This window comes from Stylophora pistillata, chromosome 1 (assembly GCF_964205215.1).
Source record: "Stylophora pistillata chromosome 1, jaStyPist1.2, whole genome shotgun sequence".
Lineage (NCBI taxonomy): Eukaryota > Metazoa > Cnidaria > Anthozoa > Scleractinia > Pocilloporidae > Stylophora > Stylophora pistillata.
In genome coordinates this window covers 17,374,452-17,398,479 of record NC_142519.1, presented here as the reverse complement: position 1 = coordinate 17,398,479, position 24,028 = coordinate 17,374,452, and the positions used below count along the sequence as shown (strand labels likewise).

The window sequence follows — 24,028 nt, the reverse complement described above, 5'->3', positions numbered from 1 at the left end:
AACCTCTATGCATGTTCATAAGCCGCAAGAAGCTGAGATTGTCTCCAATTTGGCTGCTCGTGGGAAAGAACTGCTTTGCTATTCTCCAGTCAGCCAGACGTTTATAAAACATTTCCTTTGCCGACCTGAAAATAGTAGATAAAGAGCCGCCCTGTCTCATTTTTACTGGTAAATGCTACTTTATTGATTTATTGACGTACTTCATCCATTTTCATGAAATAGCGGAGATACAAAGAGCACCCTTACTGGTCAAAAACCTATCGTTAATTGCACGGTAAACCTCTAGAAAATTGAACTTTTTAAATTCTATTCTATAAAAGCAATAAACCGCACTTTCTCTCGATTCGTTGGCGTAATAAATCATTTTGAAATTTGGAAGAACACCTAAAAGGCGCGGGACACTTAGGAAGTTGGGCCGGGAGAACACGAGAAACACATCGCAGCGAAAAATATAAACGTCTAAAAATTTGACCAACCAGAGTGCTCGTTGAATCTGAGTTGTGTTGAAAATTGGCATAATGTACTAGTTGCGTCAAATTTCTATGTTTTTTCCCACCTCTCAGAGACCCCAAAGCCTATTGTAACTTTTAACATAACTGCAAATTCTTTGTTTAAAGATCTTGATCCGTATGAAAACGATACCGATATCCCTGAAGCTGAGTCCGGTGAGGAATTGGAAGAAACGTCAGATTTCTTAGGTGAGGCCATTACAATTCTCACAGAAATGAATTGCTTTCACACTTAAAAGTATCGTTTAGAAATATCAAAGTCCCATACATGCCATTCATCAACCCGCGATACCCAGAATTATAAACTATCCAGACAAACCGTTCTAATTACAATCAGTCAAAGTCTTCTGAGTTTTGTTCGTCTGTTGGCCATGGAATACATCCTTTAAAAAAACTCCAAATGAAAACCACTGAATATTGAACGATACAGAATATTTTTATTTCAAAAGCTACACGAGGCCGTACTCTTGCAGTCATCATACAAATTTTCTACAGGTTTTTACTTGCATACCATGAGCTAAAAATCAGTTAAGAGCGTTTTAATTTCGCTCATTTTGCCACAAACACTGGAAGCCCAACTTGGTGATGATTGATTTTTCCCGTCATCAGAATAAATTTCACAAATATCTGACACACACATTGATGCTATACCGTCATCATTGCAAACCGATGTATTTTCAGAATGTTCGTAATTGCGTTTTTCAGTTCTTATCTACGTATTGAAATATTATACCGAGTCAAGAGAAAATTATCCCATAATGCCTTTTCAAAACAATTCGCAAAAAATAAGAACAAGTGTTATCTCCGAGCAGAGAACTTCACCGAAAGGAACAAAGTGTATTTAGATGTGTGATAACACTAAAATAGATTCTTTTTCTAAGCAGAAGATAGAAGAAGGAAAACGAAGTCTAAAAACAAGGATATACTCTCCTACGAGTTGATGATTTTCCTGGGCACTGACAGACATCCTTCTCACTACAAAGATATATGTAGACGTCTTCGAAATGGAAAACGCCCTAAATCTGGAAAACCTGTACGATTTCGAAAACGTCCTCGAAAAGGAAAACCTATTCGTAACGGAAATGTGCGCGTCAAGAGAAAAGTATACAAGTAAAAAAATCATACATTGTTGTCGTATTATTATAATTTTTTCTCTCTTTATAAAATGTATATGTAGCTGTTTTATTCTTTCCGTTTGTTCGTTTGCCCTGTTGCAAGGGTTATTGGGTTACCAACATTTTCCTATTCTCACGATCCTTAAAATCTATGTTACATGATTCAACATTAGCTCTCTGTGGTATCGTTCATTGTATAAATAGAACGATGGTAGATTGTTTAGTTCAGTAAAGAAATAGAGAAAGATGTTAATTTGTCTTGCTACGGGCGTGGGACAAAAAATTCTTAGTCAGCATGAAGCCGATCGATCGAAACTCAGACCTCCGGATCTGATGCTCTTCCATTGAGCCAAAGAGACTCTTTGGTAGGCTACGTCGTAAACAGGTCCATATTCAACACTTTCTCGAGATTCTTGATCCTAGCAAATATGCACGACGCGGTTTTGGTTTTACAACAGTCAGTAGAAGGACGCTACAAAAGACATGAAACCATCTGATTGTGTTTTCCAGTTGTTGCCGCCTCCGCAACTTCTGCCTCGGTAAACTCAAGAAGTCTGGGACTTGCCCCTTCAAAAGACATGGACCGTTTGACATGCCTTATGCAGTTAGATGGACCGAAAAAGGCAAAAAACATTTCCAATGCGGTAAGTTCAAAATTTCCATCCAGGATGGATTATTACAAATCCAACCGGCTCTGTTAAATGGTGACTTGAAAGAGAAAGAGATTTGTTGAATGAATTGTATAGCTAGTAATCTTTCAACTATGAGATGATAATCAATTTACTCTCAGGCTTCAGCAGAGACATTTTCGCAAAATTATTAAACGTCCAAATACGAGAAGCTTAAGAGATACTCTTCTTGCAAGGGCGTGGTTTGTAGCTTCCATTGTAAATTGAAAGAGTAAAAGGCCCGAGGATGTTATTTGAAAAACTTTACAATTCTAAATTAAATATAACGTTGTTAGTTATTTCATCATCATCATCATTATCATTAGCATTGTTATTACTATTATCAGCAATTCATATTGATTCTTTCAGGGCGTGTCAGATACCGAATGCTTGGCCGCTGCCGTAATGAACTGTGCAAGTGTGATACAAAAGCTGTCAATTGCTTCATAAATTCGGAGAAGAAACGTCGTCCAAATAGGGGCAAGCGTCGCCCTCGTAAGAAGATGTGATCTTAAATGTTTCCAGTGCCCAAAAGTATTCATGACTGTGTAGAACATAATTCAATAAAAGGGTTTAAGTGTGGAGGTGGCATTCATACAGTTTTATGTATTGATAGATGCATGCTCAGTTATGGCATACTTTGAACATGCTATCGCGTCGATTTGTGGTGCACATGAGAAAGTTATCTGGTACCATTTCTCAGAGTTCGTTACCGTAAGAACTGAACAGACGACAATGGTTTTTTTTTACCGGAAATTATAGGGGGTCTCAGTCTGCAATTTAAAATAAATTGTTTCAACGTTTTTTTCGGGACTTTCCCAGTAATTATTGATTCTCAGGTTGAGGTAGTAAGCTAAATAACTCTTGAGTGAAAACATACAAAAGGCTTATAATCGAAAACTTGATCATGACGACCAAGCGTGAAAAGTTTTAAAAGTTACCGAACACGTTGCCCCGTTGCTCTCCATTTTTCAGTGTTATCAGTCGATTGTCCCCCTTTTGTACAATTACTGATCTTTTTTCATCCGGATGAAAAACAGGTAGAGTCTTTATTCAGTGGTGCTTATTGCATCTAAGCTGATGAGGCAAATATACAAGAGGCAAATAGGTCCAAATACGCTGTAGCCTCTATGAAAATTTATTTGAGTATTCGATAATTTTACGATTATTCAGGGCTTGATGAACAAAGGAAGTAAATTAAAGCGATGAAAATGAGAAACGAACCTGTCCAAGGGAAGACCAGTCAGGTGTCGAGTGCCATCCTTCAAACACCCATCAACCCGGTTAAATGGCCAATTAGAGAACACCTTGTCTTACGAAAATTGTCATCAAAATCATGAAAATTAAAAGAGAGAAAGTAACTTTCAAGATCAATCATAATTGATCATTTGGCGAACAAGTAATCATTAAAAGTGAATTGGGAGAGTTATCTAGTGAGCGAAGACTTTTCATATTTTGAAGGAGAACGCAGGGGTTTGGGAGCTGTAAGTTTCTTTAGGGAGGTATGATCCTGCTTTTCTATCTCTGTAACCATCTAGCTTGTAGCTTGTTTTCAATTGGTTACACGGTTATTCCTCAAGTTACTCGATCACATAGCGTACTTGAGATAAGGCTAGAAACAAAGTGAAAACTGAACGAGTCTATGCTACAGGTTAGGGCCTCTTCGTTCATGTGAATGTCGCCTTACAAATGAATCTGCCACGGTGTTTCGTTCCCTTTTCCGAAACTGTCACGGATACCCACAAGTATTGTGGAGGTATCAATATATAAATTGCTATCACACTACTGAATTCTTTGGGATGAAAGAATATCAGTTGCTAAGTTTAAGATAAATGAGAAGCTCAACAGAAATCTGGGCTCGGAGATAACAGGAGTCAAATGTTTTTTAGCAATGGATAAAGTTTGTTTTTTTGAGTCTTTCCAAGCCATCGTTAATGTATCGATTACAAAACCCAGGAGTACGGAAAAGGGACCTGAATTAGATAAGGCCCTTCCCTATTCGCTATGGTAGTTAGTTGGAGGAGAGGAACACCTGCTGGACTTGTCTATAACGTACAGGTAATAATAATAATAATAATAATAATAATAATAATTATAATAATAATAATAATAATAATAACACTTATATAGCACTTATTGGCATGCGTTCTACAGGTGTTTCTCTTTGTCTTCATGACTCCCAAAAAATAGTCTTGTTTGATTCGCTTACTTGAGTGCGAATTTCTTCTAAACGCGATGAAACGACCCATTGCTCTCTCTCTCTGTGTAGCAGTAATGTGACAAAGAGATGTGATCATAATCTGTCATCGCCAAGCGATTGAATTTGCTGGAAGAGACCACATGTAATTTAAAAACTCGGCATTCTCGGGCCAAGTGTAGAGGAAAGGTTCGTAACTTTATGCAGCATAACTAGGCAATCATAAAAACAATTGTAAACTAGAAATCAAAGATTTGCTTCATGCAGAATAAGGTGATAATCTAAATTTCTCTTTGTATAAGTATTACATATTGCTTTTTCTATCATTCGGCAATTTTGCTCATGTTGATAAGGAAATGAAAAAAGACTACTTTACTCTGCGTTTCATTTCGCACAAACCACAATGAGCTAAAATTACCGCGATAATGCGTTATGCACTCTGGTTCATCTACCCTTAAAAAACCCTTGCTTGATAAGCTGAGTGTTTAAAGTTGCGAACGGTTCAATGATTCAAAGTAATGATCCATTCCATCATTAAACTTGTGAAGGTGCGTTTCTTTGCATCAAACAATTGCGGACAATTTCTTAAGACGAAGGGTACTTTTGTTGTACTTACGAACTTCTTCTTTGTATTGTTCGAAAAAACCTATGTCATCTTCAGCGAATAGTTGTTAAATATTTTCGAACTGATCTTCCTAAAAAAGAAAAGTCCTATTACGAATGAGAGTCAAAGAGGTATGTAAATCATGTTTATCTTTAGATGTTTCTGGCCCATGAACGATGCTATGACAAACTCAAACGGTCAAGACATTGCCCATTCAGGAAAGGAGTCTATGTCCTACCTTACTCAACAAAACGAAATCAGCCCTCGAAATGCAGTAAGTTTAGACATAAACTTTTCATTCAGTGTAAAACTAGTTATGTTTTCACTTTGAATGTTTTATGATTATGTTTACCTATCGCTAATGCGCTTCCACTTTGTTCATTAGGACGTGTTTTTTTTTTGGGGGGGGGGGGAAATTAATAAATAACCGTTCTAATGGAGTTCATCTCACTTTCATTTAGTACCCTTTTCATATCTTCTTGTTATACACAGTTACATAAGCCACGCTGCGTTGCTTTTCACAGTATTTGATGCAACTGGTGGCCCATTTCTTATTGAAAACGCTTTTTAAACAGAGTTTAACCAAATTATCTCTTCTTAATCCAGAACCTGCTTCCTATTACTGGTTTTGGGGAAAATGCCGCCATCTCTTATGCAAGTGTGATGCAGAGGCCGCAGAATGCTTTAAGAGGAGTCGCTATCAAAAGAAGTATGAAAGATACCCACAGAGCAAGTGCAATAATGACAAACCCTAAGAAGCTATTGAAGGAACTACACCAACTATAAGTTTTCTTTTTCAGGTTATTTCTTTGAGAACAAGAAACAACACCAAATAAAAGTATCCATTGCAATTTTAAGATAGCCGTGGTGTGTTTTGATCTGTCTTTGAATTAAAGTATTCACCAAAGACTGATTCATTCGCAGAACCATTATACCTTTGAAGGCAGAGCTGTATGTCCTGACGTTCGTTGGTGACATTTTAACAACGCTATCTCAGGGATAAATATCAGCTCTTTGACTGTAAAGCATAGAGCGAAGAGAGCATATCGCTCAAATGTCAACCTTCGATATTGACATCGTAGCTATGTGAAAGATAATAGTTTATCAAATGGACCATGAACCTTTGCCTAAGCATGGCTTTGAGAAACTTGTTACTAAGCTAGGCATGAAGACTGTCAAATAAGCAACGTCAAAAGTGGGAGTGTTGTTATTATGCATATTATGTTTGCCGTTGTTATTTTAAATTTGAAATATTTTACAGGAATAGTTAATTTGATCTATGATAGACCGGTTCACGCTCTTGAGTGCATGCTGGGTAATTAGGGCAAGCAAATCCAAAATGGCGGATACGAACAACACTCTTTTGCTCGATCTGAATACTTATAGTTCAATATAGAAGTCACAGCTACATTTTGAGCTCTTTATGTTATTGCCATCTCGCTCAAAAGTCGTTGACAGTTCAATATCCCAACAACACGATCATGGCCACGCACCTCGAAGATTTTTTGGAACTTTCATGTGGGGAATTGCAGTTTTATCTTAAACAGCGAGGTTTGCCCTCTGGAGGGACACACTCGGATCTTGCTGCTCGTGCTTTGGTAGCTTTTGAACATAAAACGCCTATTCGAGATTCGGCCGAAAGCCAAGCCAAGTCACTACAAAATGAACATGTAGAACTACTACGCACATGCGGTATAAAGGATCCGTTATCCATGGTCGATTGGGAGGACTGTGTAACAAAGTGGCCGCATACAAACATTGGTCAAATATTCTCGTTTATACTTGGAAAAAAAGCTTTCGACACTGACTATATTGGTCAATATAAAATCAGAAAAGCGTATTCATACTTTAAAAGTGGTTTTGTGCACACTGTATACTCAAAAACAATTCATGGACAAGACAAAGTTCTGTTGTTTGCATCTGTCACTCCATCTCAAAGAATTCGCGAAGAACCTCATAAAGTGTGGATAATTTGTAAATCTCCCGGTGAAATTCTTGGGGCATATTGTAGCTGTACAGCTGGATACAGTCAGTGCTGTAATCATGTCATAGCCCTTTTATATAAAGTTGAGTTTGCCAACCAGAAAGGTTTCACAGATCCTTCCTGCACAGATAAGGCATGTGTGTGGAATAATACTAGCAAGAAAGACATCCAACCCATGAAATTAAAGGACATGGTGTTCCAAAGCCACAAGGTAGTCAAAGAAAACCCAAGTTATGCTATTAATAGCAAGGAAAAACAGAACTTTGATCCTCGGCCAGAATCCTTGAGGGTTGTTACCGAAGAAAGCAAGCAAAAGTTTCTAGCTTCTCTTCGAAACATAAATCCTGATGCTGTCATCCATATTTCATATGCACCACCAACTTCTGATGATGTTCCCCCATCACTACAAATTATAGCTGATGATATATCCTCTAAAAACAATGGTGTAGATGCTGATGAATTAGTGAGACAATTTCTGGAACAATTATCTTTCAATGACAGTAGCATTAAAGAATTAGAAAAGGCCACAAGGGATCAGGCTAACTCCAGTATATGGAAAGAGCAAAGAAAAGGTAGAATAACTGCATCTCATTTTCATGAAGTATACACAAAGACAAAAACAATTCTTAGAAAAAGAAAGCCAAATTGCAAAGTAACACCTCTTCTTGAGCGAATTTTAGATTGTACCGATCTGTCAATGATACCTGCCATTAAATGGGGAAGAGAACATGAGAGAGATGCTGCTGCATCATTCTTTGCACAAGAATCCAAAAAACACAAAAATGCAAAGCTTCAGACTTGTGGCTTGTTTATATCTAAAACTTAACCTTTTGTGGGAGCTACCCCAGATGGTATTTTTCACTGCGATTGCTGTGGTCATTCTTGTATTGAGTATAAATGTCCATACTCACTTGCAGACATGAAATTTGATGAGCATTGGAACAATACAACTTATCTAGAATTAGTGAATGGGAATATCATGCTCAAGAGAACCCACAGTTATTATTACCAGATACAAGGACAAATGGCCCTAACAGGATGTCCTAAAACCTTTTTTGTTGTTTGGACTCCACTTAGTGGTGCTCATATTGAAATTATTGAGTTTGATTTAAAACTGTGGCAAGATATCATACCAAATCTAACAATTTTTTTCAAGACTTATGTTGCTAGGGTGTTGCTAGGTACTAGGCCTATTTATTATTGTGCTGTCTGTGAAAAACCCTGTCTTGAGCCAGATGAAATTGAATGTGATGATGAAAACAGTGTTCAGTGTGAATGTTGTATGCTATGGTTTCACTGGGCCTGCTCAAATTTTGAACAAGAATCAACATTCATTTGCAGATTTTGCAATGAACAAGCAATAGATAATGATTAAAATTATAGAGTGGAAGCAATATGACCTCAACAAACTACTAAATAGTACAAAATAGTGCGGATGAAACCAAAACATTATAGTATTTAGTATTACTAAAGTTTCAAAGTTATTGTTTGAACAATGTTGTAGCTATATACAAACATGTTTGTGTAATTCCATAAAGGAATTGTATTCTAGAAGATGTGTAAATAAACTTGACTACCATAGCTTATAACCTGTGAGAAAATTGAATGGGAACATTTTGGACTGGTACAAAATGCAAACATAATTGATGAAATGAAATCTATGTACTCAAAGGCTTTTTCATATTACATATTGCTGCACAAATGATGATTATGTCATCCAAATGGGAAAGAATGCTAATGGGAATTTCTTGCTTTAACATAGCAAAGTCTTTAATTCGCTTGATAGCCTGCTCGACATAAATCCGTACATTAGCAATAAGTGATGTGTTCCTAACATCAGCACCTGACATCTGGAGATTGGAATGCTTGGAGGGTGGAATTGTTAGAGAACATTGGTAGTATGCTAACAGGTCATGAATCTTGAATCCCCTGTCTGCCATAACTTGGTCATGTGGCTGAAGATAGTTTAAGAAACCACTGTTTTCTACAATAAAAACATCAGATGACCTCCCACTGAAGGTCTCAGAGACAAATGATATGTGGCCATTTGGTGTTATCCCTATCAAAAACTTTAACGTGTAGTGTTGTTTGTAATTTGACCAACACATTGCCGCATTCTCTAAGCTTGATGGGGTTTCAGAGAATAGTTCTGTGCAGTCAATGATGACTCTACACTTTCTGTAATATCGTCGAAACATATCAGGCATATTTCTTTGAATTAAATACCTATCTGGCCAGGAAATCATCCACTTTAATTCTTTAGACATCAGCTTAACCCAAGTGGTAAAGACAGAGCTGACAGTCGCCTCGGAAACTTTGAACCTTAAAGCCAGATCAAATACAAAGAGTCCTAGCTTGATTCGCATCATGGTTAGCAAAAACTCTTGCTCCAAGGTTAGAGCTCTCTGTACATTATTTGACCTGGGCTTGGTGGTGTCCTTCAAAGCACTTTCTTTGTCTCCTTTCCAGTAGTGCATACACATGGCTTTTTCAAAGAGTGTATTAAACATCAATTGAAATGTTTCTACGTTAGGGAATCCAGTGAAACGCTGGACATCTTGCTCTGTTGTTAAATCAGCAAACTTCATACTTCCGTATGTTAGCGGATTTATTATCAAGCATTGAGTTCCTTCTTCTTTGAAGCTTGAGTTATTGGATGCCTCAGCAGTAGAGACAACTTCGTGTCTTGCCACAAGCTTTCTTTTCTTGGGTGAAGGTTTGTTAGAGTCACTTGGCACCATATACAAAGTTGGAGTTGGTGAGGAGTACGTTGGCTTTCCATATTGAAAGTGATTCGAACAAACAGTCTTGTAGTTGCCGGGTTCGAATCCAACAAGTCCTTTGGATATGCTGGCAATCCATTGGGCTCTTTTCTTTGGATCCTTCGGAATAAAATGCCAGCGAAGATTTTCGACATGTGACCGTTTCACTATCTTTTTTGGATATCTTGAGTCGTTGTTACAACCTCCAACACAACATCGGTAGTTAACCATTATATATCTTATTTTTTGACGCATTAAAATCGAAAATACAGAGCTCAAAATGTAGCTGTGACTTTTATCTTGAACTGTCAATACTAAAAATTGCGACCAGTTCTGAAACAAAGCCGATATTCATTAAGTATTCAGATCAAGCAAAAGAGTGTAGCCGAGCGTGTCCGCCATTTTGGATTTGCTTGCCCTAATTACCCAGCATGCACTCAAGAGCGTGAACCGGTCTATTGGCCCAGGTGTTTCTTTTCCTTTTGTTATTCAAACTTTCTTTTTTAGGAATTAGCATATATATACTAGTGTATTTTGTTTTCTCTCTCTGTTGTTGTAACCGTTTATTTGGACGTGATCGGAATAAAAGAAGCAGAAGTTTGTTTTAATCGCGCAAAAAACTTTACTTCTTATCTTTTCCTTTTTCACATTGATTGACATTTAGGCCGATGCTTCTCACTGAGTTATTCGGTTTAGGAATGTTGAATTGCCTTTCACTTGATACAAAGGGCCCTATGTAGTCATATCTCGCATGGTTTGAAAAGAAAAAAAGAGAATTTAACTACATCATTTCATCTTCCTTCAGAACCTGCTTCTTTTTACTGGCTTTATGGAATATGCTGCTCTGCCTTGTGGGAGTGCGCTGCAACTGCCGCCAAATGCTTCAAGAAGAGTGACTATAATGAGAAGTAGAAAAAATACCCTGAGAGCAACTGCTAGAATGACAAACCCTGCAAAGTTACTGAAGGAACCACAATGATTATTGTTACCTTTTCAGGGTCTTTCTCTAAATAAGCACAAGATGAATGCGAAATAAAAGTACCCATTGCAACTTAAAGATAACCTTCCTTTGATTTGGTCATTCTTAGATATTCGCCACAAGTTCATATCGCAGACCCATTGTCTAAATGAAAGTAATCCATACGCTAGTGACATCGTTTTGCCTTTTTAAACCAATAGCCTTATAGCATCCGTAGTAAAAACCCAAAAGCGACCTTTCTTCGGTTATCTCAACTTTAGTTCGAAACAAACGTATTCTTTTGGGAAAACATTGCAAACAAATGTATTTCGCAGAAAAAAAAACTACGATTTTACTTACTAAACATATATTAATGGTTAAAGAGAACGCAACGTTTCAGTTCGTCCAGACACTATTTAAGACATGCTCATAAAGTTTACGTGACAGAAAAGGGGGAAAGTGGAGGTGTCTCGTAGACCCAGTCGTATTGTGCCCTCAGTAGAAGGCGTGCTGGGCCTTAACATCCATGTCACCGATGTGCGCGGAAGCTTTGCCGAGTCCCTCGAAGTAATAGTAGTTATCATCTTAAAAAAAAATATGAATTGTAAATAGCCACTGTCAGTCAACAGGTAAAACCATCTCTTGCGGTCACATTATGGCAGCTTAAAATGTATATTCATAGTACGTAAATTAGGAGGAATGGGAAATTGAAGAATTGATAAGAGACTTCAATGACACCCGATAAATTTTTCTGTAACCATTTTTAAAGTTATTCATGAAAACCAAAAAAACGCTGATTCCTTTTTTGTTTTCTCTTTTTCTTTTTAAGATTTTCTATTTGGATCCAAATTCTATCTAAAATTATGAATATTACCCGCACTTGTTTTTATTTGTCGGACATTGCAATATAGGCCTAGGACCTTTCTCTTGGTATGATCTCACATTGCTTCGTAAATTAAAAGAAATCGCCGAAAACAAAAGAAATTAAAAAGGAAAGAAAATAAGAAAACCACGCATTCGAAGAAACGATCCTCACCCGGTGCACAATTACAAATGTATTCATTTCGAAAAAGAAACGTGACAGAAAAATGACTCGTCATCGGGTGGCCTATTTGCTTGGGTGGGACGTTAGCTTCCGTCACCAATGTCACATAGAAACGAAAATTGCTTCATAAAACACAGCAGGGATACACAGGTGCCAGCTTTCTTCAGGGAAGAGGAGGTGGATCGTTATTTCATTTAGCTTTTTCTTCGTTCACTATTAAATTTTCATTTGTGAAACAGTTTTAAGCAAATGGTAATCAGGAATACTGCCATTAATCCCACATTTTGTTTTGTGACACACATGCAGAGAGGACATTAATCCGCTGCGCAAAGAAGTGAGTTTATTTTCGAGAGATAAAAGCAATATTACAGGAACACATGCAGTGACTGAGGAAAATGTAATTTTTTATACGTTTTCGCTACGCTTAAAGAAATTTAGCACAAAAAAAAATGAATTACAATACACGAGTGAAGCAAGAAGAACGAAGAAAATTGCTGAAGCCTCAGATGTCGTTGCGAGATCGCTTCGCTAAATGTTTGATTGTTTGATATCAACCAAAGTTTAGTGTTGTACATGGTTGGCTTACCCAGAATATTGGGTTAATTACAGATTTGCAATGGAGTCTAGGGTTATTTGGCTGATGTCAATTGTTCTTGGAGGCGCCATCGCTGCACCGAACTTCATTGCAGAATCTGGCCACTTAGGTAGGTATCTTATTATTTAAAACCAGATGTTAAGTTTTCATGTTCTTCAGTTCACACTTCCTTTTTTCCTTTACTTGTTGTGGGGATGAACTTTAAGGTTTCATAGCTCACGTCTTTCCTTCCAAAATTTAGTGTTCCAGTCATAGTAACCAGATACCATTCTTAGTCACACTCACTCATGCACCATGGCCATGTCATTAATGGATCCTCAGCATTTTAGTTACTTGCTTAAACTATCCCCAACTATCAAATACTGTATGTTCTGGTCAAGCTGCAATTAGAGCTGAATCAAGAGATAACGAAACTTCTTGTGTCAAAGAGTTCAGCGTGAAACCAATCTATTATGTTAAACACTCAAGATTAAACAGACAAAGTCTTTTTCAAGGTATGGTGTAAAAATCTGGAATAGTTTACCGTGTGAAATACGTCAAATGTCCATAAATAACTTTAAAATCGAGGTCCTTGATACTTTACTCCGAATACTTTCAGAAGAAAATGATTATATTGATTAACCCGACTTAATAACAAAAATATCTTGAAAACTCGGCTTCTGATAATTGCAATGTAAACTTGATTAAATTGAATTTATTTTCATTTATTCGACATTTTTACTCTTTTTCCCAAGTCTTTCTTGTGAGCCATTTGTATTTGTATATATATATATATATAACATATATGTTACGGTGGCCAATTTACCACTTCAACTTTGTTGATATATCCAAATTATTTCGTTTCTCCCACCGACGCAGCCCCAAACAGTTTCTTTCGAAACTATCAGCCTTTATTCGTTTCTAATTTCGACGCACGACATTGAGATGGCGGTCCGAAAAGCCGGAGTGTTGAAAATACGACATCATCGTGTGACGTTTTATTTCCCTGAGCATTAGAAACATTAGAAAATGTATTAAGATAAAATGTCCGCGAGTTCATAGTGAATAACTGATCACTGAAATGGCGAAACGAGACAACAGGTCTTTGCGGCACTTTGTGGCCGCTATGCTGGTGCCCCCTAGATATGTACCAACATGGCCGCGTTACTAACCCCATACCTCTCTCTCTCTTGGCGTCAGGCATTCAATAAATTTGATTTTAGATTTCGATAACATGACAGTGAAAACCACAAATAGAGAGCAGACTAGCTGTGCTTCTTTGAAATTGTAATTGTAACTTATCACTCATGACAACATTGTGTATACTTTCCGATCGCTTAGCAGATGAGAGAAGTGCAAACGCGACTAAGAAAGGTATCGTTTCCTTTGGCTTGATGGTTTGGCGCGTTACTAATAGAAATCCCATTGATTTCAACGGTTATGGCTGCTGGTGTGGAATTGGCGGGAAAGGCAAACCCGTGGATGATCTGGACAGGTGATCTAGTAAAGCTTTCTTTTGACTTTTCTCGCACCCTGCGTGATGATTGAGTTAAAACGTTGAAGACAGAGAACAACATATCTTAAGTTACATTTTCCAGGCTCCATCTAATTCAGTTTTGGTGAAATAGGTGACAAAACTGAATAGGAATGGAAACGGACTCTAAGAATTCATTAAGGTGATTCCCGAATTATGCACTGTGCATCCAAAACCACCTAATCAGGCGAATAAGCGTACGCGCATTCGAGAACAAGATATTGTTTCCCAATTAATGGACCAGGTAGAGAGGTGCCATGGTCTTTAGCACATGAAACGAGCACGTTGACCTATATCTTAATTGTATAATTTTGTTTTAATAAATTATTCCCTTTTCATTGGAGAACTAAAGGAAATATTAATCGAAGAGAAAACATGATACAGCTAAAAGCGTTCACGAAGCGCGTTACTAGATGATGCAAATTATAACCTCGACAGCAACGACTCGAGGAACAGTTTGAGTCGATGTAATTTGAAATTGCGTTATTTTTCCACAAAGTAACTTAAACCTTTTCATACGCTTGATGCGTCAACCTATCAAGTTGTTTTTAATTGTTACTGTAAAGCCCTTGCTTCCAGCTACCGCAAAATGTACCGCCAAAATAACGCGAGTGATTATTGCCAGTACAGGAATAATCGTATCTCTTAAACAAGCAAGGTGACCTATCTTTTTTTATCGTATTTTTCGAAACAGACATTGGTAGGGAACATTTAAGGAAAGTTAAAAACAATTGCTGGATATTTTTTTTCGAAGGAATCACCTCAATTGATCATTTACGGCTGTTTCATTCGCGACAACCTCCTTTTTGAACAATACGGTACCATTTTAAAAAGGGAAACACTTACAAGGTTGTCAGAAGAATGGAAGTGAAGTTGAGCTTTCTAACTAGAAAAGTGTTGTCCCATTTAGAACTAAAGAAGCAGATGATTCTATTTTCAGGTGCTGCCTAGTTCATGACATATGCTATCACCAGCTCATGCAGTCAAACGTTTGCCCTTCCGAGAAAGCAGTGTATTTTATGCCCTACTCAACCAAACGCAATCACCCTGCCAAATGTGGTAAGTTAAAAAAGACTTATTGACCCTTTACAAAAGGGTCAAAAAGGCTTTGTTTTGTTCTGTCTTAGTTTGTTTATATTTTGAATGAAAGTGTTTTTCTTGTTTTTATATGTTAATGTTCAGTTGCACTGGTTTTTTTTTTTTTTTTTTTTTTTTTATTCTACTCCGTTTTCGTTTTCCGGTTTCGTTTCTAGAATATAATTTGCTACCAGACGTGCAAGCAGACTTCAGAAACTTTTTCATCTGTGGTACAATAGGAAAACTTTAAACAGTTTTCAAGATATTGGGTGATTGATATATTTTCACGCCAAACAAACTAATGAAATTTACCACGTTTCCTTTCACAATATACAATAGTTCCTAAGCTGTAAATTCCTGGAGACACTTCTTTTAAACATTTTAGACATCAGTATTTAGCTTAATTCTCTCATCTTACGTCAGAACCTTCATCTTTTAAACATTTTAGACAAGAGCATTTAACTTAATTCTCTCATCTTACGTCCGAACCTCCATCTTTTAAACATTTTAGACAAGAGTATTTAACTTAATTCTCTCATCTTACTCAGAACCTCCATCTCACTACTGGTTTTCGGGAGAATGCCGCTTTCGTTTATGCGAATGCGATGCAGCTGCCGCCGAATGCTTCAAGAAGAATCGCTATGACGAGAAGTATAGAGAACACCCACAGAGCAAGTGCACGAATGACAAACCACCAGAGCTTGTTGAATGACCTACATAACGTTTTTTTTTTTTTTTTTTTCCCTGTAAGTTTGTATTTGATTGTTCTTTTTGAGTGCACAAAGAAATAAATGAAAGATCGAAGATCTGTTTTGTTACGGACGGGCTCTATAGAAATTGCCAAAGGCGCGATATGTCGCCGACTTTTACCTCTGCTGGATTCTATCAATGTGCTTTAAACAAGTCAAAAAAAGATTCCCAGCCTCCAGAAGAGTGTAGAAGTACCTTATCGGTGATTCGTGCTGCGCTTTCTCCCCACTTAAGGAGATGCAAACGTGTGGTCCCTATCGGTGGAGCTCTCTCTACAATTGTACTGTCTTTAATCAACGTTTACTGTGTCATACAAACAGCTGAGGAACTCCTAACACCACCAACAATACAGATACTAGTTTCGTCGCCAACAACGTATACTAGATTCATGGCAACGTCCGCTTCTGCGTAGAGAATGACACGGCGTGCATGATTGCGTGTCTGCCTCAATTTACCAGTTTCAATAAATTTCTTGGAAAATACCCAGAGGTTCACGTAAATAGTTTACTTATAATGTTGATTTTCTTCATGTGTACGCCTCATATTTGAGTCACCATGTTCATCCCAATAATTCATTGGTGTACAGCCTCCGTGCACCCTTCAGATTTTTTAAAATTTTTATGTTCAGTGTAATGTAAGAACTACAAAAAAAAAAGAAGAAAAACACGATTTCCACTCCACAAAGAAATGCACTTACACTTATCACAATCTACATACGATTCTACATTGTTGCCCAAGAAAGCTTGCGTGTAGCATGGAAAAAAATGTGATAACTCCCCTCCCAACCAAGCTTTCTCTAATTGTTGTTTAGTCTTCGTCGAAAATTAGCAAAATACCGTGCCATCGAACCCGACCTCATAAATGACTTCCACATAACCTCCAACAAGGTAACTGATTGCGCTTACTCCAAGCAATCAAATTTCAACGTGTACATCACGGAAATTTTCCACAATAAGAAAAAAAATATCGTTTAAAGAGAAAAGGTTACGACTAGTTAGTAATGCAGAAACCTCTCATAGGACAAAAAGAACTTACATACCTCCCTTCATGGTTCTCTCTCATATTCGATATTTTTCACTACCAGAAGTAATGGACAGGTACCTTCTCTTTCCAATATCAGTACAATATCGAGCCATTAAGCGATGAGAATGGAGACATTTATCAATTACCGTTTGCTAATTTGCAATTACAGCCACTTAATCAAAGAGGGAGTCTAGAGGAACTAAAAGGGTGATAGGTAAAATATTTTATCTTTACATTTCCATCAAAATACAAATTTGTAGTGAAACTACTCATTAAGCGCGACTATCTAGGCCGTGCTCTTTAGGCTTTGAGTCAAAAAGAAACAAGCGGTAAGCATCGCATACTTGGCCTAATATCTGCAGCCACCACCGGTACAAACCATATAGGGTATAAAAAATAGCCTGTCAGAGTTAGAGGCATGGTCTAATATCTGCAGCCACTCCAAGCACAAACCATATAGGGTATCAAAAAATAGAATGTCAGAGTTAGAGGCATGGTCTAATATCTGCAGCCACCCCCCGGTACAAACCATATAAGGTATCAAAAATAGAATGTCAGAGTTACAGGCATGGTCTAATATCTGCAGCCAGCCCTGGTGTAAACCATATAGGGTATCAAAAATAGTCTGTCAGAGTTAGAGACATGGTCTAATATAGGGTATCAAAAATGGCCTGTCAGAGTCAGAGTCATGGTCTAATATCTGCAGCCATCCCTGGTACAAACCATATAGGGTATCAAAAATAGTCTGTCAGAGTTAGAGCCACAGTCTAATATCTGCAGCCACCACTGGTACAAACCATATAGGGTATCAAAAATAGTCTGTCAGAGTTAGAGGCACAGTCTAATATCTGCAGCCACCCCTGGTACAAACCATATAGGGTATCAAACATAGTCTGTCAGAGTTAGAGGCACAGTCTAATATCTGCAGCCACCCCTGGTACAAACCATATAGGGTATCAAAAATAGAATGTCAGAGTTAGGGGCATGGTCTAATATCTGCAGCCACTCCAAGCACAAACCATATAGGGTATCAAAAATTGTCTTTTAGAGTGAGAGGCATGGTCTAATATCTGCAGCCACCCCTGGTACAAACCATATAGGGTATCAAAAATAGCCTGTCAGAGTTAGAGGCATGGTCTTATATCTGGAGCCACCCTGTTACAAACCATATAGGGTATCAAAAATAGTCTGTCAGAGTTAGAGACATGGTCTAATATCTGCAGCCACCCTTGGTACAAACCATATAGGGTATCAATAATAGTCTGTCAGAGTTAGAGCCATAGTCTAATATCTACTGCCAGCCCTGGTGTAAACCATATAAGGTTTCAAAAATGGCCTGTCAGAGTTAGAGGCATGGTCTAATATCTGCAGCCACCCCCGGTAAAAACCATATAGGGTATCAAAAATAGTCTGTCACAGTTAGAGGCATGGTCTAATATCTGCAGCCACCCCTGGTACAAACCATACAGGGTATCAAAAATAGCCTGTCAGAGTTAGAGACATGGTCTAATATCTGCAGCCACCGTGGTACAAAGCATATAGGGTATCAAAAATAGTCTGTCAGAGTTAGAGGCACAGTCTAATATCTGCAGCCACCCCCGGTACAAACCATATAGGGTGTCAAAAATATCCTGTTAGAGTTAGAGACATGGTCTTATATCTGCAGCCACCCCTGGCACAAACCATATAGGGTATCAAAAATAGCCTGTCATGGTGTAATATCTGCAGCCACCCTCAGTACAAACCATATAGGGTATCAAAGATAGTCTGTTAGAGTTAGAGGTATGGTATAATATCTGCAGCCATCCCCGGCACAAACAATATGGGTATCAAAAATAGCCTGTCAGAGTTAGAGGCATGGTCTTAATGATTCCTACGTAACCATATCCTGTTTCTGAAAATGCAAATTTAACTTTATCAGTATCCAAAATTGTCAGACATTGTTTCTTTCTCTTTTTTTTTCACTACCATATTTACAGTTTTTTTGTGGTTGCTACATGGTGAAAACGAAAAATTGCAAAGGACAAATGCAGCTTTTTTTAACGTTGCTTGCCTGCAAAATGTTTTACCACTGTACTAAATAACTAACTGGAATTTATGGATGGGTTATTAGACGGACTTATTCATGACGTATACCGTTGATGATTTTTTATAGAGTTTAAAGTTGACTTTAAAACAAATAGTAAGCATCCCCTTTCTTCCCCATCCCTCCCCTCTGAGTATCCAAGTAACAAGTTACCTACTTATGTCTAGATTTCAGCAGCATTCGATTGTTATCATTAGTACAATGTTGTACATACACATCGGTGCGTTACGTAGTCCTATAACAATTATTACTAATTTTCTTAAGTGAACTACTTCTTTGTCGTAATAATTCATCCACACTTTGAGAGAGTGTAAACGTCACTTAACATAGAGATTTGGCAAGAACAGTTGATACAGTATTTACAATATTTGACATAGCAAAAGCTTCTACAATAATAACAAAAAAAAGCATAGTATGGCGAGTCACAGCTCACGCAAAACCATTCATAATTTAATAAGCTTGAGTTTATTTGCTGTCTATTCCAGAAACAGCAGTGTCATATCCTACGCCGAGATTTCTGACTTAGCAGAGGCAGCCAATCTAAGAGAAAACACAAACACCAGTTAAAAAAAAAAACATCATTAGCACTGCCAAAGGTAAGAAATTACGCAAATTAAAGCTAAGCCTACAAAAAAACTGCCGAGTGCCTTAAGTCAGTCGCATGTTGCACCATAGCTTTGCTGCTGGGGCACACCCTTGGGAAAAATGAAACCATATGGAATGCATGTACAAACAATTCACAGAGTAATGATCATTGGTTATCTAACACACCTCAAGTGCTCCTGTAGTAAAGCTTTGGTCTGTACGTCTGTACAGGTTGACAGAAGCGCAACTAATCTGTCGGCAGCTACAAGGTTTCTTCCCAGCTGTTTTACTGGCAGGTCCTGAAACTTGCTTGCCACTTGAGAAACAATGCTTAACCTTAAAAAAGGATCAAAGGAACTCAGTACACATTAAAATGTGATCTTGTTTGAAATAGCGATGTGAGAAATTTCTTCCGCAAAACTGGCTTTTTATCTCTTGCTACATTTTAATAAAATGAAAGCTTGATGTTTCGCTGAAATTCAGAGAAAATCTGAGTTTAATAAATACCTTCCAAACAAAAATTAAGGTTAGGGAAGGTACGTTTTTATTATGGGGGGGGGGGGGGGGTGGGCCGGGGCTTTGGAGGGGAGGGTCATTAGTAAATATTTTACAAACTGGGGAGGGTCAAACCGGTTTGATACGCAGCCGGGGGAGGGTGATAGTTTTTTTTTTTTTGGCAAGGAAAAAAATACTCCATGTCGGTTAGTTGAATTTTAATTATTTGTTACCAAACACGTGAAGTGTACAGAAACCTAAAACTTATATATACAAGCAAAGTTACCAGTCTAAATCAATCTATATCACTTTAAACAGATGTCGAAGTATAATGTCAAAAAATTATCTTGTCCCAACTAACGTAATTGTCTCTCTCGGGGCTCTGGTATAAAATTAGTGTCCGGTGACGATTCGTTGCTTGAGCTACTCGGGCTTGAACCGACAACTCGATCTACCACATCACTTTGCGAGTCAGTTTCCACCTCGGAAAGTGACGAGGTCACTTGTTGCTGTACATTTCGGAGAGGGGGCTTCCGAGGTTGTTGACGCCCCATTAATTTGTACAGCAAGCTACCAATGTGCGCTTTTATCATTGCGACTTTTTCAGCTTTCTTCCCGTTGAAGGTGATCTTGTTATGGGAAAAGTACAAAGATAGTTCGTCCACCCTCAACGACGACAGCTTCTCGGAGTTGTACAGTCCAACCCAGTCAATGTCATTGTACTTCCGGTTCAGCCGTTCCATTCACTTCAGTTTCAGTCTCCTCTTTCTTCTTCTCCTTGCGCATTTTTATCTGAGCGAGGTGCTCAACATACTCCGCTACAAGCTTTTCGGGGACGATGTATTTATCTGAAAACCTTCTAATAGCCTCACTGTCCCCACTGACTAGTTCACTTTCCTCAAACCATCGCTTAATCTGAGCTCGAGGCTGAAGTCATCCGGCTCACGGCCATCGGTGGGAGTTGCACTCCAAGAGAGAGAATGGAAGTTTGGTAGCTTGTCATAGTAGGGATATGGTCGTCGAGTTGGAAGTGGAGCGCTAGTAGTCTCATCCTTCTCGCAAAATTTACATAGTTTGCCACTTCTCTCTTTACACGACATTCGCCGATACTCAATATAAAGCTCACCTTTCTCACAAAATGCTATTTGAGAACTCAGTATATTCGCCCTTTGGGTTCGGGAACCACCCCAGATCTTCATCTTTCCACTTCTCTGGACCTGTACTTTCACTTGTTCCCGCACCCGATGTGCTACCAACAGAGTCAGAGGAGTAGCGGGCATCCTTTTAAGAATGGCGAGTCGGCAAACAGCCACAATAGCCACAAGTTGCTCCATCCGACCTCAAGAAATCCTGGCATTCTCCACAATCGCATTTCCCTCTTTCTATTCCTCGCACATCCTTGCCCATTTTCAAGTTTTCACCGTGCAACGCCACGCAATTAACTGCTTTGAGCGCAGACACGGTTATGTGAGCAACACTTCCGGTCAGTTATTTTCACTTCCGGTTGTTTTTGTCTTGGAGGAGGTGGGGGGAGGGTCAGATCTTTTTGTTTAGGCATTTATGAAGGGTCATGCATTAATCCAATCTAGAAAGTGGGAGGGCCACGACTTTTTTGGCCAAAAATTTCTAAAATACCCCGGCCCACCCCCACCCCCCCAATAAAAAACGTACCCTCCCTTTGCAAACTCCATATATTTAAGAACCTCTTTCAACTGAAAAACAATTTGTATGGTTTGGATTCTTGTGTTTCCACGCAGCCTTCTCTTCTGGCCCAATATCGAGAGTTGGTATACTTTCGTACTCACTGATTGACTAGTCCAGAAGTGAATAGCGAGTACAATTCACCTCCGAGCAGCCGATAAAACAAAATCTCGCGTAAAGAATGTAATTTCCGACCATTTTTCGGTACATCGAAAGTGTCTAGGTGGTGTCTAGGTGGTATATTCTGAAACAATTATTCACCTCAGTGACGGTGAATAGTGGTGGATATCCGCCACTATTCTTCTAGGAGTTAAAATTCATCTATGGGAACCAACTCATGATTTTACGTCGCCGAGTAGTGATTTGAAAAAGGTTGAGTTTGTACATTTTTACTTAAAAACCAACAAGAACAACTAAGCATTATTACCTCTCTTTTTCTTCCACAAGAATCAACCTTTTCTCTAAGCTTTCAATGTTCAAAAGGTAATCATAACCCTAAGAATAAAGGAAAAAAAAACACACGCCCATGAGAAAAATGCACAACAAAAGAGAGCTAGATGAGACAAAGTATAGACAATTCGTGTTCTTCGAAAGTAGAAAATAAAACAAAATATATACCTTTTCAATGTTAAGTAAGAGCTGGCTGCGTCGCTTGGTATCCTTCAAAGGAGTTGAACTTCCTTGCTTTTCCTGGTTCAAGGAAATTGTTTCCTGTTATCATAATCTTCAGTGGATAAGCAACACATATCAACACTTACCATTTTTCATGGGAAACCCATCAGAGAAAGATCATAAAATCTCTCAGGAAAGTTTTAGGCAGACTAGAGTTCTATCCTCACCAATGTGACTTCATTCGAAATCGAATACTTTTTGAGGCGTTTTCACTGATCACCTTCAATTAAACGCAAAAAATGCCGAGGAAACTTCAACGAAAGATTTCCACGTCAGGCTTTATGAAAATGCTCTAATTACAATAGTATTAAGACGTTAAAACGGAAGCTTTCTACAACAGCGACAAGGAATAGTCATCACATGCTGTACCTTACAGGAACAATTAGAAGCCCTGAGTGTGGACAGTGGGCATAAACGCATTTAACTACATCGTTGTCGAATAAAACGCATTAGGGGTGACCAAGTGAAAAGAGAACAATATATTTTCAAGTTACCGAACACGTTGCCCCGTTGCTCTCCATTTTTCAGTGTTATCAGTCGATTGTCGCCCTTTTGTACAATTACTGATCTTTTTTCATCCTGATGAAAACAGGTAGAGTCTTTATTCAGTGGTGCTTATTGCATCTAAGCTGATGAGGCAAATATACAAGAGGCAAATAGGTCCAAATACGCTGTAGCCTCTATGAAAATTTATTTGAGTATTCGATAAATTTACGATTATTCAGGGTTTGATGAACAAAGGAAGTAAATTAAAGCGATGAAAATGAGAAACGAACCTGTCCAAGGGAAGACCAGTCAGGTGTCGAGTGCCATCCTTCAAACACCCATCAACCCGGTTAACTGGCCAATGAGAGAACACCTTGTCTTACGAAAATTGTCATCAAAATCATGAAAATTAAAAGAGAGAAAGTTACTTTCAAGATCAATCATAATTGATCATTTGGCGAACAAGTAACCATTAAAAGTGAATTGGGAGAGTTATCTAGGGAGCGAAGACTTTTCATATTTTGAAGGAGAACGCAGGGGTTTGCGAGCTGTAAGTTTCTTCAGGGAGGTATGATCCTGCTTTTCTATCTCTGTAACCATTTAGATTGTAGCTTGTTTTCAATTGATTACACGGTTATTTCTCAAGTTACTCGATCACATAGCGTACTTGAGATAAGGCAAGAAACAAAGTGAAAACTGAACGAGTCTATGATACAGGTTAGGTCCTCTTCGTTCATGTGAATGTCACCTTACAAATGAATCTGCCACGGTGTTTCGTTCGCTTTTCCGAAACTGTCACGGATACCCACAAGTATTGTTGAGGTATTAATATATAAACTGCTATCACACTACTGAATTCTTTGGGATGAAAGAATATCAGTTGCTAAGTTTAAGATAAATGAGAAGCTCAACAGAAATCTGGGCTCGGAGATAACAGGAGTCAAATGTTTTTTAGCAATGGATAAAGTTTGTTTTTTCTAGTCTTTCCAAGCCATCGTTAATGTATTGATTACAAAACCAAGGAGTACGGAAAAGGGACCTGAATTAAATAAGGCCCTTCCTTATTCGCTATGGTAGTTAGTTGGAGGAGAGGAACACCTGCTGGACTTCTCTAAAACGTACAGGTGTTTCTCTTTGTCTTCATGACTCCCAAAAAATAGTCTTGTTTGATTCGCTTACTTGAGTGCGAATTTCTTCTAAACG

At 38.2% G+C, this 24,028-nt stretch overlaps 2 protein-coding genes and 1 long non-coding RNA gene across 4 annotated transcripts in view; 2 read left to right on the top strand and 1 right to left on the bottom strand.

Moving 5' to 3' along the window:
- The window catches only part of LOC111321323 (uncharacterized), a 4,580-nt gene extending 1,706 nt beyond the window's left edge, over window positions 1–2,874 (top strand). The window contains exons 4-7 of the mRNA XM_022924172.2: window positions 618–698; window positions 1,394–1,619; window positions 2,135–2,268; window positions 2,662–2,874. Of these exons, the coding sequence (XP_022779907.1) occupies window positions 618–698; window positions 1,394–1,619; window positions 2,135–2,268; window positions 2,662–2,801 (581 nt within the window). The 3' untranslated portion in view covers window positions 2,802–2,874. The remainder of the gene's footprint in view (window positions 1–617; window positions 699–1,393; window positions 1,620–2,134; window positions 2,269–2,661) is intronic.
- A 9,125-nt stretch (window positions 2,875–11,999) lies between these two features.
- On the top strand, window positions 12,000–15,845 carry LOC111321275 (phospholipase A2 A2-actitoxin-Cgg2a). 2 transcript variants are annotated; one of them, XM_022924112.2, is made up of 5 exons: window positions 12,000–12,176; window positions 12,452–12,546; window positions 13,758–13,911; window positions 14,891–15,009; window positions 15,576–15,845. In XM_022924112.2, the coding sequence occupies exons 2-5, from the start codon at window positions 12,459–12,461 to the stop codon at window positions 15,737–15,739; spliced, it is 525 nt and encodes a 174-aa protein (XP_022779847.1). In that variant the 5' UTR covers window positions 12,000–12,176; window positions 12,452–12,458; the 3' UTR covers window positions 15,740–15,845. The 2 variants fall into 2 exon arrangements, with proteins under 2 accessions (XP_022779847.1, XP_022779848.1); XM_022924113.2 differs by having other exon boundaries at window positions 12,002–12,176; window positions 13,761–13,911.
- Window positions 15,846–18,691: 2,846 nt separating this feature from the next.
- On the bottom strand, window positions 18,692–19,996 carry LOC148741472 (uncharacterized). The gene is made up of 2 exons (XR_015991403.1): window positions 19,658–19,996; window positions 18,692–19,426 (listed from the first exon to the last, which is right to left on the bottom strand). It is a non-coding gene; the product is annotated as an uncharacterized LOC148741472 (long non-coding RNA).
- Window positions 19,997–24,028: the final 4,032 nt, after the last annotated feature.